Below are 17,754 nucleotides of genomic sequence, written 5' to 3'. Positions count from 1 at the left end.
ATTGTTGGGCATTTAGGCTATTTTCTGTGATTTGTTAATTTAGATGTTATAATCCATAATGCTTCCTTTCAGGCTTTTTACTAGGGTGTTTATTTACAAAGCAGTGAAATTGATACAGCATTCACAGCAAGGAAAATAGGAAATTAAGCAAAAAAAAATCTAAATAAATCACAAATTTGTCTACTGTGTAGAGAATGTTGCTTTATTCATGGAGCATGAATTTTGGCTTTTATTTTTCCATCTGTACTGACCAGACATATTCTCATCCCAGTGTTTTTGTGACTAATGGTTGATCATGCTGGATTTCTGGTTAGGGAGTAGAGTATACTCTTTATTCATGGAACATGGTTAATTTGTCCAAATGGGACTCAAAACCTTATTTTTTAATATATTGTCTTCCTATTCCAACCAACAAAATGGGTTGCTCTGGCCAGGCAAGGTGGCTTACACCTGTAATCCTAGCACTTTGGGAGTCCAAGGCGGGTGGATCACTTGAGGTCGGGAGTTTGAGACCAGCCTGGCCAACATGGTGAAACCCCATCTCTACTAAAAATACAACAATTAGCCGGGCGTGGTGGCATGCGCCTATAATCCCAGCTACTTGGGAGGCCGAGGAAGGAGAATCACTTGAACCTAGGAGGCGGAGGTTGCAGTGAACCGAGATCACACCATTTGCACTCCAGCCTGGACAACAAGAAAGAGACTCTGTCTCAAAAAAAAAAAAAAGAGAGAGAGAAATTAAATAAATAAATAAATAGATAGATAGGTTGCTCCATCGGGGCCCAGTTGCCTCAGTGCAGACTTGGTTTTTGCACTGGGTTCACCCAGGATTGGGGTTTTGCCAGACAGGTTTGACTAAAAGAGGAGCAACTGAGTCTGCCATACATATATTAGGAAGATTGTAAAAAATGTCTACTTGTATTTTCTTCTGTATATTTTTACATTGGGCTAATTCATCTGTAAGTTATTTTTGTAGCCATTATGAGATAGAAACCCACCTTCACTTTTTCCCATGTGTTTTGCCCATCACTGTAATGTAGTTATTTGCATAGTCTGTCCTTTTCTCACCAATCTGAAATACTACCTTTATCAGATGCTAATTTTTCATATGTATTGGAGTTACTATACTATACTTTCTTATGTACTTGAGTTCTATTTATATTTGTAATGAGCTGATTACTTTAGCATGTCAGAACATGAAATCTCCTTCCTTCTTACCCTCCAGTTTCCATGGTTCAGACTCTGCAATCACTAAGAGATGAAAAACTGCTACAAACCATGAGTGACCTTGCTCCCAGCAACCTCCTGGCCCAGCAGGAAGTACTCAGGACTCTGGCTCTGCTATTAACCAGAGAGGACAACGAAGTTAGTGAGGCTGTGACGCTTTACTTGGCAGCAGCCTCCAAAAATCAGCATTTCAGGGAAAAGGTAAGACACTAAACCATGGCCATCAAGCCAGAAGCTGGTTTAATTTCCTATCATTTACTACTAATATTTTAGCATTTATTCTTTTATAAAAATAATTTTTTCTGCTTATTAATAATGTGTGCTCCATAAAGCAATCAAAACTAAAGAAATACAGATAAGTACCCCTTAAGTCCAGCCCCCAGAGAAAACTATTAATAACATACTGCCTCTTCTTTCAGATTGTATCTATATATATGCTAACATACATAATTTTTAGAATGAGATCACACTATCCTGTTTCATAATGGATTTTTAAATGTAATATATCACGGTTATTTTCTTTCCTTGATAGAACATATTGATCTACTTCATTATATTTATGGATGAATGGCATGTCCGTGTATGAATATCCTAGAATTTATTTTCTTACTGTGTATTGGTGGGCATTTGTGTAGTGTCCAACTCTAAAAATATTATGGTGAACATATGTGTGTGTATATGTGTGTGCACACAGGCATGTCTTATGAGCAGTTTGGGGTCAAGTAATCTAACTATTGGCTGAAAGAGCTGGAATATTTTTTATTTTAAAAGCCATCACTCTTATTTCCAGGGAAGAGGTAATTTATCTCCCCGTCAGCTTTAATTCAATAGCCATCCAGATGGAACAGGAATCTGTAGTTTAAGTACATTGGCTCATACAAGTGGAATTGGTCCCCTGGGAGCCCTTTACAATTTATACTGTCATTCTAAAAACTAACTCTCCTCAAAATCCAGATCAGCTCAAGAAAGTTAAACATGGCCTCTCCTTGTCCTTGAAAAGGTCCCATGTTGAACTCCGTTTGTTTAACTTGTCTAAGGCACTGCCTAAGCTAATATGTAATGGAACGTTTGTGTACTCACAAGAAAATAATCCACTCTAACGCCATTTTGGTCCAAAAGGGTGAACTCTATGTAGTTCTTTGCTACACAGTTATGATCTTTCAGTGGAATTAGCTCAAAAAGCTGTTCTGTGGGCTGACCACTCTCACCTCCTACCAAAAAGAGAGAAGGAAAATTAAAGAATCGTGAACATGCTGGTAGCAGGATATATACGCATCTGAGTGTGCAGTTTATGGGGAGCAGGTCTGTGATACTCTTTAGTCACACTGAGGGGCCAGTGTTCGAAATGTGCCCTTAGAAATAGCAACAGGGGCCCAGGCGCGGTGGCTCACACCTGTAATCCCAACACTTTGGGAGGCCGAGGTGGGTGGATCACCTGAGGTCAGGAGTTTGAGACCAGCTTGGCCAACATGGGGAAACCCTGTCTCTACTAAAAATACAAAAATTAGCCAGGCCTAGTGGCACATGCTTGTAATCCCAGCTACTCAGGAGGCTGAGGCAGGAGAATCACTTGAACCCAGGAGGTGGAGGCTGCAGTGAGCCGAGATTGCGCCACTGGACTCCAGCTGGGTGACAGAGCGAGACTCCATCTCAGAAAATAAAAAAATAAAAAAGAAATAACAACAGGTAAGACATAGCCTTCCTTTGGCTATTCTATATGCATCTTTTACTTTTAGGGCATTAGCCACAGGTGAAATGTTCTCTTGTTATTCCAATTCAGCTCTCATGTTTATTCCCTCAAATTCATATTTCATGACTAAACCTTCATTATGTGACTACTGTGTCCCTGGTATTATATGGAGGGTTTTGTGGACACTGTAGAAATAAAGGAAAAGTAGTCCTTACCCTTGAAGAGTTTCCAGTAGTCAGAAAAACAAGAAATAATACCTGTCAAGTACTGTGTACTTCCTAAACACCAGGCACCGTGCAGCATCACTTAGCTGTCTTATCTCTAACAAGGTGGATGCTATGATCCCACTTTATGGATTAGGAAACTGAGCCTCCAAGGAGTTAAACTTGACTAAGACTAGTTAAGTAACAGAATTTGGATTACTACCTAGAAATGTTTGACTCCCAAAGCCTGAACCCTTTCCCATATTTTCTTATATGGAATAGCAAAAGTTATTACATTAAGTTATTAAAACTAGATGCAAAGCACTAAAGCAACACAAAAATGCCTCTGTGAGAGCTGGTGTCACTGTAAACCTGGAACCTTGCTTCAAGGATCATAGCTATTGAAACAAAATAAAAGTTATGTGTGTTGGTTCATTATTTTATGCTTTTCCCCACACCTAGACAAGTAGGAAATATCCACTGTCCTCCAACTATACTGTTGCATTCAGATGTGGTTGCTTCTTTAATTATCCAGGACTGGTCAGAGGAGATGCTGGTGGCCTCTGCATGGTGACAGGGGCTTCTGGCTTTATAATGTGCCCTCTGTTTGCTTCCTGGAATTGTTATGAATCTGAGCAGCCACCAATTCTTAGGCAACCACTCAAACTAAAGTGAGCAACCTTATGACTCAACAGGCATTTAACAATAAATAAATAGGCCGGGCACAGTGGCTCACGCCTGTAATCCCAACACTTTGGGAAGCCGAGGTGGGTGGATCACCTGAGGCCAGGACTTCGAGACCAGCCTGGCCAATATAGTGAAACTCTATCTCTACTAAAAATACAAAAAATTAGCTGGGCGTGGTGGTGGGCACCTGTAGTCCCAGCTACTCGGGAGGCTGAGGCAGGAGAATTGCTTGAACTCAGGAGGCGAAGGTTGCAGTGACCTGAGATTGCACCATTGCACTCCAGCCTGGGTGACAAGAGCAAGAACTCCGTCTCAAAAAATAAATAAATAAATAAAAATAAATAAATACGTAAAGTGAGCAACCTATTCAGTAACCCCAAAATTAACAGGGTCAGCTATCATCTCTGAAGTTAACATAGACAGGTTTGCCGTATCACCTAGCGTGTTAGCTTGGCACCTAACAAGTACCTAGTCATCTCTTCATGGGACAAGTGAATTGATATTTTCAGATCTATTTACACACGTGGTTACAATATTTGTGTTCCTGAAATGAGGGAGACAAATATTTCCACCAACATAATCAAACTAAATGAATTATGACTCAGTATTTTGCACAGACACCGTCGATTGGTTTCTGACCCCCAGGGCCAGCCCTTGTTAAAATTATAAAGTAGATGAACTTCAGCACAAGACTCCTCTCTATTTTCCCCTGCCCATTTCTCTGTCTCTCAGGTTTGTTTTGGATTTTAATGGCGGGACCCTACTTTGTTACCCAAGCTGGACATGCACCACCCAGGTGGTGCAATCATAGCTCACTACAGCCTTGAACTCCTGCCATTTCCCTCTTTTACTCATATCAAGGGCCTTGAAGGTTAACTATCAAACCATAGGTTTACCCCTTACCAAAATCACATATTCCAAGACTTAAATGGGTGATCACAACTTAAATTGTCCTTCCTCTCGGGCATGTTTGCATTATAACAATGCTTCAATAGGGATGAAATGCTAAAGATGACCTTGGTGTATATCCACCTCTGGAAATGGTAGCTTTGGAGGGGGTTGATGGCAAGTGGCACTTCAGGGACAGTCACCTTGTTCCTTTTGTACTGGAGGCTAGTCCCTGTGTAGCTGCCCAGTTGTGGATTGAGGCTTATTTCTTCCCCTTTTGGCTGCTCACCCTCAAGTGAGTAGAGGCCAAAAGGCAAGCCAGAGAGAGGTTTTCAAAAGCCAAAGCCCAGGCTCTAACTATTTAGGTCTAGTAAAGAGCTAGTTACTGTTACTGCTTTTGTTCTTGCTGTAATAACCTATACTGCATATCTTTGTTTCCTTTAAGAGTGTTAAACCTTTAAGAGTGTTAAGCCACAGAGCCGGGCACTGTGGCTCACGCCTGTAATCCCAGCACCTTGGGAGGCCGAGGCGGGCGAATCAACTGAGGTCGGGAGTTTGAGACCAGCCTGACCAACATGGAGAAACCCCACCTCTACTAAAAATACAAAAAATTAGCCAGGCATGGTGGAGCATGCCTGTAATCCCAGCTACTCAGGAGGCTGAGGCAGGAGAATCGCTTGAACCCGGGAGGCAGAGGTTGCAGTGAGCCGAGATTGCACCATTGCACTCCAGCCTGGGCAACAAGAGCAAAACTCCATCTCAAAAAAAAAAAAAGAGTGTTAAACTGACTGGGCGTGGTGGCTCACCCCTGTAATCCCAGAACTTTGGGAGGCTGAGGAGGGCAGATCATCTGAGGTCAGGAGTTCAAGACCAGCCTGGCCAACATAGTGAAACCCCATCCGTACTAAAAATACAAAAATTAGCCGGGTGTGGTGGCAGGCGCCTATAATCCCAGCTACTCAGGAGGCTGAGGTGGGCATATGGCTTGAACCCGGGAGGCGGAGTTTGCAGTGAGCTGAGATGGTGCCACTGTACTCCAGCCTGGGTTACCAAGAGAGACTCTCTCAAAAAAAAAAAAAAAAAAAAAAAAAGAGTGTTAAACCATATGTCCACACAAAAAAACCTTGTACACAGATGTTCATAGCAGCATTATTCATAATAACCAAAAAGTAGAAACAATCTGAAGGTTCATCAACTGATGAATAAATAAAATGTGGTCTAGCCATATAATGGAATATTTTTTGGCCATAAAAAGAAATGCAATCCTAATACATCCTTCAACCTAGATGAGCCTTGAAGATATTATGCCAAATGAAAGAGCAAGACATAGAAGGCTACATATTGTGTGAATTCATTTATATGAAATGTCCAAAGTAGGCAAATCCATAGTGATGGAGAGTAGATTAGTGGTTGCCAGCGACTGGAGAGAAAGGGTCTTGGGAATGACTACTAATGGGTACAGGATTTCTTTTTGGGGTAATGAAAATATTCTGAAATCAGATGATGGGGATGATTTGTGAATATACTAAAAACCACTGAATTATACATGCTGTAGTCTAAATATTATGGTATATAAATTATATTTTCCATTTTTTTAAATGGAATTGTCCTATAAAACTGAGAAAACAGGGGCCGTGTGCAGTGGCTCACGCCTGTAATCCCAGCACTCTGGGAGGCCGAGGCGGACGGATCACGAGGTCAGGAGTTTGAGATCAGCCTGGCCAACGTGGTGAAACCCTGTCTCTACTAAAAATACAAAAATTAGCTGGGCATCATAGCATCCGCCTGTAATCCCAGCTACTAGGGAGGCTGAGGCAGGAGAATCGCTTGAACCCGGGAGGCGGAGGTTGCAGTGAGCCAAGTTTGTGCCATTGCACTCCAGCCTGGGCAATAAGAGTGAAACTCCATCTCCAAAAATAAATAAATAAATAAAAATAGAAAATAAAAGTAATTCAGACAAATAGCAAGAAATGCACAATATAGCCCAACAAAATCAAAAGTTAGTCCTCTCTTTCCACCCTCAATTCTCTTCAAGAGTAATTAAGTTTCCTATGAACCAATATGACATATAGTGATTCTTATTCATTTGAATTAATGTTAAGTACTACACATTTTATCAACCATTTAGGAAGAAATTAGCTTGGTAAAAATAAGACAATTGGCCGGGTGCAGTAGCTCACGCCTGTAATCCCAACACTTTGGGAGGCCGAGGTGGGCGGATCACAAGGTCAGGAATTCAAGACCAGCCTGGCCAATATGGTAAAATCCTGTCTCCACTAAAAAAAAAAAAAAAAAAAATTAGCCGGGCGTGGTGGTGGGCACCTGTAATCCTGCTACTGGGGAGGCTGAGGTAGGAGAATCTCTTGAACCCGGAAGATGGAGGTTACAGTGAGCCGAGATCACACCACTGCACTCCAGCCTGGGCCACAGAGCGAGATTCTGTCTCAAAAAAAAAAAAAGATAATGTACTTTTATGCAGAGATTTTTTAAACAGAGCATTCATTTGCCATGTATCAAACTCAGCAAATCTCAAACTGACATTACCACCCTCCTCACTGGAATGTACTGCCTCCTCCTGTCTTCCTTATTTCTGACTGAATACCTTTTTTTCAATCAACTTCCCCACTGAAATCTAAGCCATCATTTCCATTCCAGTTCAAACATTTTTGTGAAACTTACCCTGGCACTCCGTAAGATGTCTCTTCTCCAAGTGACTGACTTACCTTGTAGATTTCTTATGGGACCTAATACATTTCTTCTCTTCAGTTCCTTCTAAACAGTCTTAGCATTTCTACTACATCTAAGGGCTCCTTAAAAGCCAGAACCATAACTATCTCCCAATTTTATTTAATAAATTGATCCCTTATATTCTCCTAGAGTCATGGACTCTAGGAGAATATTTCAAATCTTGGAATGACACATGAGACAAGGGGCAGGAGCTTGCAGGCCTTTATGATGGGACATAAAGAAAGGGATTAACACCTTAAAAGAAAAAGTTAATGATCTGGGATCAAAAACAGCTCTGAGAAATTTTGCCTTCCTCATTACTTGGTTTAAAAAATTACCTTTAGGTGGCCAATAAAAGCCCATGGTCATTATGTTACTCAATAAATTGATCCCTTATGTTCTCCTAGAGTCATAGTAGATCTAGGAGAACATAAGGGATCAATTTATTGAATAAACGACTCTTTTAATTAATATGAATTTCAATGGCTTTTTTTTTCTTGCTCTGAAGGTAGTGCAAAATGTGTAGGTTATATGCTATAGTTTATCTCAGAGAGTAAGAATGAGGTATACCTCTTAAACTACGAACAAACCAAAATGCCTTCATGAGGTCCCTCCTTCTCTTTCAGGCCTTGCTCTATTACTGTGAAGCACTAACAAAGACAAACCTCCAGCTCCAGAAAGCAGCTTGCCTGGCCCTGAAAATCCTTGAGGTAAAGCCCAGCCTTGGAGCTCCCCTGGCAGCTCAGCTTGGAGCCAGGCTAAGCTGAGTGTATATAACAGCTTTTCTTTCATGTTTGAAAGTACTTTTTTAGCAGTATTTCTTGTCTTCTTTGCACCGTATGTTAGTTTTAGTATTTTTCTCCCTTAAACAGTAATTACATGTGACTTTGTTTGGTTAAAGTCAATAAGTGGCAGAAAGCAATCATGTTTTGCACTAGCCCAAGGGAACCAGTTTGCCTTTAGGTCAGTATTAGAAAAGTACATCTTATTAGCCGGCACAGTGGCTCATGCCTGTAATCCCAGCATTTTGGGAGGCCGAGGCCGGTGGATCACCTGAGGTCAGGAGTTTGAGATCAACCTGGCCAACATGGTGAAACCTCATCTCTACAGAAATACAAAAACTAGCTGGGCATGATGACAGGTGCCTGTAATCCCAGCTACTCAGGAGGCTGAGGAGGGAGAATTGCTTGAACCCAGGAGGTGCAGTGAGCCAAGATTGTGCCATTGTACTCCAGCCTGGGTGGCAGAGCCAGACTCTGTCTCAAAAAAAAAAAAAAAAAAAAAGAGAGAGAGAAAAAAGGAAAGTATATCTTATCTTAAAAGGGAGATGAGATGTATGGTGATTTCACTCATTTTTATTGTGAACAGCAAAAAGCAAGGACAAATAAGATTTGAAAAGAAGTACTAAATTCAGTATGCCACTGAATTCCCAGATCCTTCCCTGCAAGCTCTCTTTATTAAGCAGAGAACCAGTTTTGATTTTCATAAGGAGGTGTCGTGAGCAGGGAGAGAGCTAGAATGTAAACAAGTACTAAACGAATGGGAACTCCTGACATGAATGTTTCCCTTTCAATGGCAAGATGTAATGTTTGACCTACTTTCATCACAAAAAAATAAGACAAATCAGTCTTGAGAAAAGAATGAGAGAAGGCCAGGTGCAGTGGCTCATGCCTGTAATCCCAGCACTTTGGAAGGCTGAGGCGGGCGGATCACTTGAGGTCAGGAGATCGAGACCAGCCTGGTCAACATGATGAAACCCCGTCTCTACTAAAAATACAAAAAAAATTAGCCAGGCATGGTGGCACACACCTGTAATCCCAGCTACTTGGGAGGCTGAGGCAGGAGAATCGCTTGAATCCAGGAGACAGAGGTTTCAGCGAGCCAAGATTGCACCACTGCACTCCAACCTGGGCGACAGAGACTCCATCTCAAAAAAAAAAAAGAATGAGAGAAGGCCACACCTTAGAACTTGCTAAAATCTTGGAAAAGAGGCAGGGACCTGCAGGCCTGATAAAGAAAGGAACTAATACCTCAAAAGAAAAAGTTAATGGCCTGTGATCAAAAACAGCTCTAGGGCCAGGCATGGTGGCTCATGCCTGTAATCCCAGCACTTTGGGAGGCTGAGGCCGGTGGATCACCTGAGGTCAGGAGTTTGAGACCAGCCTGGCCAATATGGTGAAACCTCATCCTTACTGAAAACACAAAAATTAGCCAGGCGTGGTGGCTCACACCTGTAATCCCAGCTACTCAGGAGGCTGAGGCAGGGGAATCGCTTGAACCCAGGAGACAGAAGTTGCAGTGAGCCAAGATCACGCCACTGTACTCCAGTCTGGGTGACTGAATGAGACTCTGTCTCAAAGAAAAAAAAAGAAACAGCTGTAGGAAATTTTGCCTTGTTACTTGGTTAAAAAAAAAAAATTACCTTCAGGTGCCCAAATAGAAAGCCCACAGTGATTGCTATTTGGGTGCTTTCCTGATATCCAGTGATATATCAGTGACGGATGTCTGTGATACAGACAAAGTAAATAAAGACATAAGGATACAGTGATCTGCATGGGTTTTCATACTCTGAATCCACTAGACTGTAAATTCTTGAGGACCAGAACCATGTCTGGTTCACTGTGGAATCTCTCATGCCTTATGAATAGTCTGGTTCATGGAGTGCTCAATAAATATTTGTGGAACAAACAAATAGAAGAATTGTCATTAATGGCCTTTACCTCCTCCTCTATTTTAGCATATAAACTAAATAGTAAGAATTTTTAAATTAGAGCCATTTTGGAATCAGTGAGATTCAGTGGAAAGAACCAGGGAAAATGGATTCTATTCTGGAAAAGCAAGCTCGTCACTTCACTCCTCTAGACCAGGAGTGTGCTGTGGAATGAGGAATTTAGCTGATCATCAGAATTCCTGAAAGTAAGAACTCTGGGCCCCATCCCAGGAAATTCTGATATAGTGCATCTGGAGTGGCACCCAGGAATATTGGGTTTCAGACACTCAGCTAGGTTTGACCCCATAGGTAAAGTGGTTTTTAGCCTTCCTACCAGCTGGCCGGGCACAGTGGCTTACACCTGTAATCCCACCACGTTAGGAGGCCAAGGCAGAAGAATTCGACTAGCCTGGGCAACATAGTGAGACCTCATCTGTACTAAAGGTTAAAAATTAAAAATCAGTCCTGGCTACTCAGGAGGCTGAGGCAGGAGAATTGCTTGAGCCCAGGAGGTCAAGGCTGCAGTGAGCTATGATTGCTCCATTGCACTCCAGCCTGGGCAACAAAGTGAGGCTAAAGTTCCCACCAGTTGTGAAATGCCAAGTCTCGTGGAACTCTAGACCTAAATATCAAAACACGATTTAACCTATTTTTCCCCCATAGGCTACTGAAAGCATTAAAATGCTGGTGACATTGTGTCAATCTGATACTGAAGAAATCAGAAATGTGGCCTCAGAAACCCTCTTGTCTCTGGGTGAGTTTTATTGTTGTTGTTTACATGATTGTTTGCTTCTGGCACTCTCTAAGGGATGTTCCCTTTTAGATGTTCCCTTCTCCAGTAAGGAGAAGTTTCATGTACCCTGTTTAGCAGTTTCCCCGCTGTAGGCTGTCTTCTCACACACAGAGTACGAAGAACTGATCAGTGTCCATCTCACCCCAACTCCTTGTTCTGTCTGGATGCTGAGAGTGAACTATATTGTCTGGAGACTTTCTATATGGATTGATCAGTCTGTGTACTATTTAGAATCAAGAACACAGAAGTCAAACCATAAAGCAAAGGCAATAGGAATCCAGGCTGTGTTGCCAGGTGGGGTTGACACTCCCTGGAGGACAGAAATTGGGTGAGGTACCAGAGATGCATCCCAGGGAATGCTGTAAATCCCCAGGTATCTCAGCCTCACCCTGACTCCCAGGTTAACCTCTGACTGCCCTGTGGCCTCTGCCCATCTGAGCCCTGATACCTAAGAAAAGAATTGGAGTACTTATTTTATTCTGAAATATCCAGATAATCCTTCCTCTTCACTTTATTTTATGAAGGTTCATGCCTAGCAGGCATTATACATTTATTCTTTTTTGGGGACTTGGGAGGGTGGGGAAAGCCTTTCTTAACTCTGTATTAAAAAGTATAAATAGCTGGGCTTGGTGGCTCACCCCTGTAACCCCAGCACTTTGGGAGGCCAAGGTGAGTGGATCACTTGAGGTCAAGAGTTCGAGACCAGCCTGGCCAACATGATGAAACCATGTATCTACCAAAAATACAAAAATTAGCCAGGTGTGGTGGGGTGCACCTGTAGTCCCAGCTACTTGGGAGGCTGAGGTAGGAGAATCACTTGAACCCAGGAAACGGAGGTTGCAGTGAGCTGAGATCGTGCCACTGTATTCCAGCCTGGGTGACAGAGCAAGACTCTGTCTCAAAAAAAAAAAAAAGAAAGAAAAAAGTATAGATAATTATTATAAATAATTTTACTTCAACAACACAATCTTAAAGTATAAAAACTATGCTCCTAGAAATCCTCAGACATAATCCAATCAATACTGCAGCTTAGAAAAAAGCCACCCTTGTTTAGTGATACTAACTTAACAACATGAAGAAGAATTTCATGGCATTTATAATCACTGTGAAAATCCCATTTATTGTTAGGCCCTCTTTCTTACAATTATGGGTTTAACAAGGCTTCATTCTGCTATTGAATATATGATTTCTTCCACAGAAATCTTAGCCAGTATATATTTGTTTAAAGAATAAAAGTTATTCCTTATGGTTGTATTAGGCATAGAAATTATTTAATTCTCTAAAAATGTACCAAGGTATTATTAGTTTAAACTCCTTTATCCCTTCGTATTCTAAAATAACCATAACGGTAAGCCAGGCGCTTATAAAGCATAGCCAACGAAGCTTCTATTTCCAGTGTAACTTAAGGAAGCTGATCCTACAGAATGTGCCCCGGGCCTCACTGGAGCTGTGCAAACAGCAGCATCTCCAGAAGCCATCACCATACCTGCTTCACCTTAGCTCTTCACGCACACTGCTCACATCAGCCCTGGGCCCTCTCACACCACCAGTGTGCAGTGCTCAACACTGGCTGCACATTCGCCAGGGAAGCTTAAACAATCTACTCCCAAAGATTCTGCTTTCATTGGTCTAAGTGTTCCTTGGCATCAGGATTTTTTAAGGATTTTTTGAAGCCTCCCAGGTGATTCTAATATAAAGTTTGAGAACCCCCTGAAGTCAATATTATGAATCTTCTTTGACCCTAATACACAAATACTGGCACATTTTTCTCTTACACAAATGACTGAATTAATATAGTGAGGATAGTATTTTCAATAGGAATTGATAAAATGCCCTATGACAAAGGGCAGAAGGTCATTGTGGGCACTTAAAGGACTCAGGGCTGCAACTATTTACCAACTAGTATGGAATGATTTTGACATTTTAACCTAGAGCTGTCCAACAGATCCCTCCATGGTGATGGGATTGTTCTATATGCGCACTGTCCAGTATGACAGCAGCCATCCTAAATGGCTGTTGGGCTGTTCACCTTCGCCACCATGGAGGAACTGAAGTTTTAAGTTTACTCAATTTTGAGGACAGCTGCTCCTTGACTTACAATGGGGTTACATCCCAATAAACCCATTGTAAGTTGAAAATACTGTTAAGTCAAAAATGCACTTAATACATCTTACCTACAGAACATCATAGCTTAGCCTAGCCTACCTTAAACATGGAATCTCGCTCTATTACCCAGGCTGGAGTGCAATGATGCAATCTCGTCTCATTGCAACCTCTGCCCCCTCGTTCAAGCAATTCTCCTGCCTCAGCCTCCCAAGTAGCTGGGACTACAGGCGGATTCCACCACACCCAGCTAACTTTTTTTTTGTATTTTTTGGTAGAGATGGGGTTTCACTGTGTTGATCAGGCTGGTCTCAAACTGGTGACCTCAAGTGATCCACTCACCTTGGCTTCCCAAAGTTCTGAGATTACAGGTGTGAGCCACCACACCCAGCTGAACTTCTGATTAGGCACAACTATTTCCATCTTTGTCTCACTTGCATTACATGTATGAAAGCCTGCTTCTTATCACTTGTCTTTGCATTTTATTTTCTCATTTTCTAAATCATTTTTTAAAGTAGAAAAATAGAACAAAACATTAAAATTATTTGCAATTGCATCCTAACTGTTCAAGGTGGCGTTATGGACAAAACTGAACTAGCTGGTGGCTGGTAGAAGGCATCTCTGTATGTTTACATAGTAAAAAGTAATTTTTAGCTGAAGTTTGAAAGCCTAAGATTGATTTTACTACATATCATTTAGATGTATCGATATATAATGTATACAAGTAAAAGTTATGTAAAAGTTCAGTGCATTCGCCATATTGAAATCCCTAACGTACTTAAAATATAATCCATACAATTGCTCTAAAATAAATCTATTATATGAAATCATCAACATCAAATGGCCATAAGACTTCTACTCTGTTTCATACCCTGGCATTCTTTTGGTCTCTGGCATTAATTAGCTCAAAAGTTCTTGGTTGTTCTAAGCATTACCTGGAAAACAATGACATAATTAGGAATAACAAAAGATAACTTTTCCTTACCAAAAGTTAGCATAGCATATTATAGCAACCCATCCCTAAACAACTGGCACTATGTTACTTTGAGTAATGAATAAAAACGTTAAGTTTGAATGGGTATTCATGTTTAATGTTCTGTATTTAGGAGAAGATGGGCGGCTGGCATATGAACAATTGGACAAATTTCCTCGAGACTGTGTTAAAGTCGGAGGTCGTCATGGAACTGAAGTTGCCACAGCCTTTTAATTACAGGTTAACTGCCTAACAGCTGTCTTAATATCTGGCCCTTTTCATCAAGATGGTGCTGTGGTTTGGGCTGGAAATTGTTTAGAGCCTGAGAGACATGACAACTGAAATAAAAATGTAGGCCGGGTGCAGTGGCTCATGCCTGTAATCCCAGTACTTTGGGAGGCCAACGCAGGAGAATTGCTTAAGCCCAGGAGGTTCAAGACCAACCTGGGCAACATAGCAAGGCCCTGTCTCTACAGAAAAAATAGTTTAATTAGTCGGGCATGGTGGCATGCACCTGTAGTCCCAGCTACTTGGGAGGCTAAGGTGGGAGGATTGCTTGAGCCCAGAAGATTCAGGCTGCAGTGAGCCGTAATTGCACCACTGCACTCCAGACTGGGTGACAGAGCAAAACCCTGTCTCAAAAAACAAAACAACAACAACAACTAAAAAAACATGTTATAGAAAGAATTCAGAGCCTCGTTTCACAGTACCTATCTACTTTTCCTTTGGCCAATATAGAATAGGGCTATGGCATAATTCAAATAGATTACATCGTCGATTGTGTCTGATAATACTCAGTGAAAGAGTCCATTTTATCTTAATATGTATGAAATTTAAAAATAGCCATCTTTGTACTTTTTTGCAAGTTTCTCTATAAGCTTGAAATAGTCATGTGATACTTCGACAAACATCATATGCCTTGCAGTTTTTCTCAGTCGTGTTCTCAGGGTTGAGTAGTCCCCTTAGCTACCTAACTTTACTTTCAATACAAAGCACAAAAAAGAATATCTTCAAATAAAAGTTTGCCTGCAGAACCTGGCAAAATGACCCATTATGAAAGTTTAGATGTTTTAATTTTATGTGCTCCCAGCTACTCTGGAGTCTGAGGTGGGAGGATCACTTGAGGCAGAGGTTGCAGTAAGCTGAGATTGCACTACTGCACTCCAGCCCATGTGACAGAGGAATGAGAGCCAGTCTCAAAAAACAAACAAACAAACAAACAAAAAAAAACTCCCATAATTTATTTTGTTTCTTTTCCCCATCCTGAAAATTCCAAAATCATGTTTCCATTATGGAAAAAAGATAAGTAAATGACTAAGAACTACATTAAGATTATGCCTATACACTTAAAAAAAAACTCAAAGCTTATGTTTTTTTTTTAAATCAATGAGAGCTATTTTTTATGATATTCTTACCATAGGGGTATTTTGCTGCTAAGACAAATCAAAACCAAAAGCTGTAGATTCACAAACCTGTGATGCTCTTTGAGGTGGAGGAACCTAGAAGTCAGAGAAATCCTAATGGAGTAGGAGTGGAGGAACATTTAAAGTGGTCCCTCCTTCTGTAAAAATGACCGTGGGATTAGAAAGAAGGACATCCTGAGGGGTGGTTACTGCCCCCAGGGAAATCACTCACTGGTAGGATTCCCTGGCCAAATAGTTCAAACATCAGGTCCCATTATTGCTTCAGTATCAGAGATGCAAGTTCATTAAGCAAAGTACAAGACCATTCAGTAGCTCTTATTAAAATATCTTTTCTTCCTCTAAAGAGTGTACAAGGTGGGGTATGCCAAGGTATCAAAACAATATATGTGAGTGTAATTTAAACTGTGGAATATCAACTGTACTATGGACGTGTTTGTATCATTTAGATGTCATTTTAAATATTTACATTTTAGCAAGACTTTTAAAAAGGACTCATTTCATTTCAAAGTGCAAATTGTTTGCCAGGCTTCTGGCAAATGGTTCTTTCAACTGTGAACTTATAATGTACATATCTGTATATTTATAAATATTATATATATTCATACATCCTTCACTTTAAAGGTACATTGTACAGTCTGTAGTTAGTAGGTATAGCCTATAGCTTATGTTAAATGGTTGAAATGGTTCTTTTTATAGAAAGTCAAACACAGATGTTACAGGATTTTGTGTTTGGTTTGTCATTTTTTTATTTTTTATTTTGACTATTGCATGAGTAATTAATTCCAGATCTTTTGTATTCACTTCTGTATTTTATGTTTGGTTGAGGGGGTGCTTTTAGTTTTGTGGCATTTGTATTCATTGATCTTTCAGTCATGTAAGTTAAAATAAAAATTATTTTTGAATTACTAGCATCATGTGCAGTCTGATGTTATTTTTTTTCACATGCCCTTTCTGAGTTGGTATTTACAGAACACACTGCACCTCATTTTCACCTTTATTTTATTTTATTTATTTATTTTGAGACGAAGTTTTGCTCTTGTTGCCCCGGCTGGAGTGCAATGGTGCGATCTCAGCTCACCGCAACCTCCGCCTCCCGAGTTCAAGCGATTCTCCCACCTCAGCCTCTCGAGTAGCTGGGATTGCAGGCATGCACCACCACACCCTGCTAATTTTGTATTTTTAGTAGAGATGGGGTTTCTCCATGTTGATCAGCTGGTCTCGAACTCCCAACCTCAGGTGATCTGCCCGCCTCGAGCTCCCAAAGTGCTGGGATTACAGGTGTGAGCCACCACAGCTCGTGCTTTTATTTTCAATTTGAAATTCCTTTATCTCTAAATAGAGATAATAAATCTCAGTTTGTTGTAAAGCTAATTGGAGAGAAAACAGCTAAGTTTCACTGTTGTGGTATCTAGGAGCAGAGACTGTGAGCTCCTTGAGGGCAAATAGGCATGGTGGCTCACGCCAAGATCGTGCCACTGCACTCCAGCCTGGGCAACAGAGTGAGATTCTGTTTCGGGAAAAAAAAAAAAAAAAAACAAGTGCCTTCACTGATTTGTGTATGTTCTGTTCCCACTCAGACCCCACCAGCATCATCACAAAGAAGCCCTTGACTTTCAACTCTGACAGTATTTACCAAGTGACTCGTTAAATACCAGTGATTGCTTTTACTGAGTCAGTGGTACAAACATTTTCCTCTATAAGGTTTGCTACTATACTGTTTAACTAAATTGCCTTAGTTACTTTACAAAATTGTAAAGTAAAATTGTAAACCTTAGTTCACTGAAAAATGCCAGTACTTCTCGCTGTATCAGAAAAACTCAAATAAAATACTTTTATCCCTGACTTTTCCTGGAGACAGTACCTCTTAGTAAACAAATATTATCTTTTGATTTTGAGACAGTCCTAAGTATACCTTGTTCAAGGAATAATAATTGTTTGCTAAAAATTAGAACTCTAACTTCTCATGCATTCAACAAGTATTTGTTGCTTACTTACTATGAACGAGGTGTATGCCAAGGACTGTTCTTGGCACTGGAAATAGAGTAGTAGAGAAAAATAAAAGACACAACAATCCCTGCCCTCCCAGGCCTTATATCCTGGCAAAGGGAAGACAGCAAAGCAGAGAAGGGGAAAAATGATTGCACAAGGTGGGGTGAAGACAGACACAGGGAGAAAGCAAAGATCACAAGTTTAAAGAGAGTGGTCAGGGGCCGGGCACAGTGGCTCACACCTGTCATTCCAGCACTTTGGGAGGCCAAGGCTGAGGATCCCTTGAAGCCAGGAAATCAAGACCAGCCTGCATGGCATACTGAAACTCCCATCTCTACAA

At 40.9% G+C, this 17,754-nt stretch overlaps 1 protein-coding gene across 15 annotated transcripts in view; it reads left to right on the top strand.

The window, feature by feature from the left end:
• Positions 1-17,754, top strand: part of RIPOR2 (RHO family interacting cell polarization regulator 2) — a 234,577-nt gene that overhangs the window by 216,073 nt on the left and 750 nt on the right. For 14 of the 15 annotated variants that reach the window (XM_063812147.1, XM_009450607.5, XM_009450605.5 and 11 more), the window contains 4 exons: positions 1,226-1,428; positions 8,049-8,132; positions 10,796-10,886; positions 14,135-16,331. In XM_063812147.1, the coding sequence (XP_063668217.1) occupies positions 1,226-1,428; positions 8,049-8,132; positions 10,796-10,886; positions 14,135-14,235 (479 nt within the window). In that variant the 3' untranslated portion in view covers positions 14,236-16,331. Of the gene's footprint in view, positions 1-1,225; positions 1,429-8,048; positions 8,133-10,795; positions 10,887-14,134; positions 16,332-17,754 lie in introns of those variants that run through there. The other variant, XM_063812154.1, reaches the window with a different exon arrangement.

Source organism: Pan troglodytes, chromosome 5 (genome assembly GCF_028858775.2).
Source record: "Pan troglodytes isolate AG18354 chromosome 5, NHGRI_mPanTro3-v2.0_pri, whole genome shotgun sequence".
Taxonomy (NCBI): domain Eukaryota; kingdom Metazoa; phylum Chordata; class Mammalia; order Primates; family Hominidae; genus Pan; species Pan troglodytes.
This window is presented reverse-complemented; position numbering and strand designations above follow the sequence as displayed.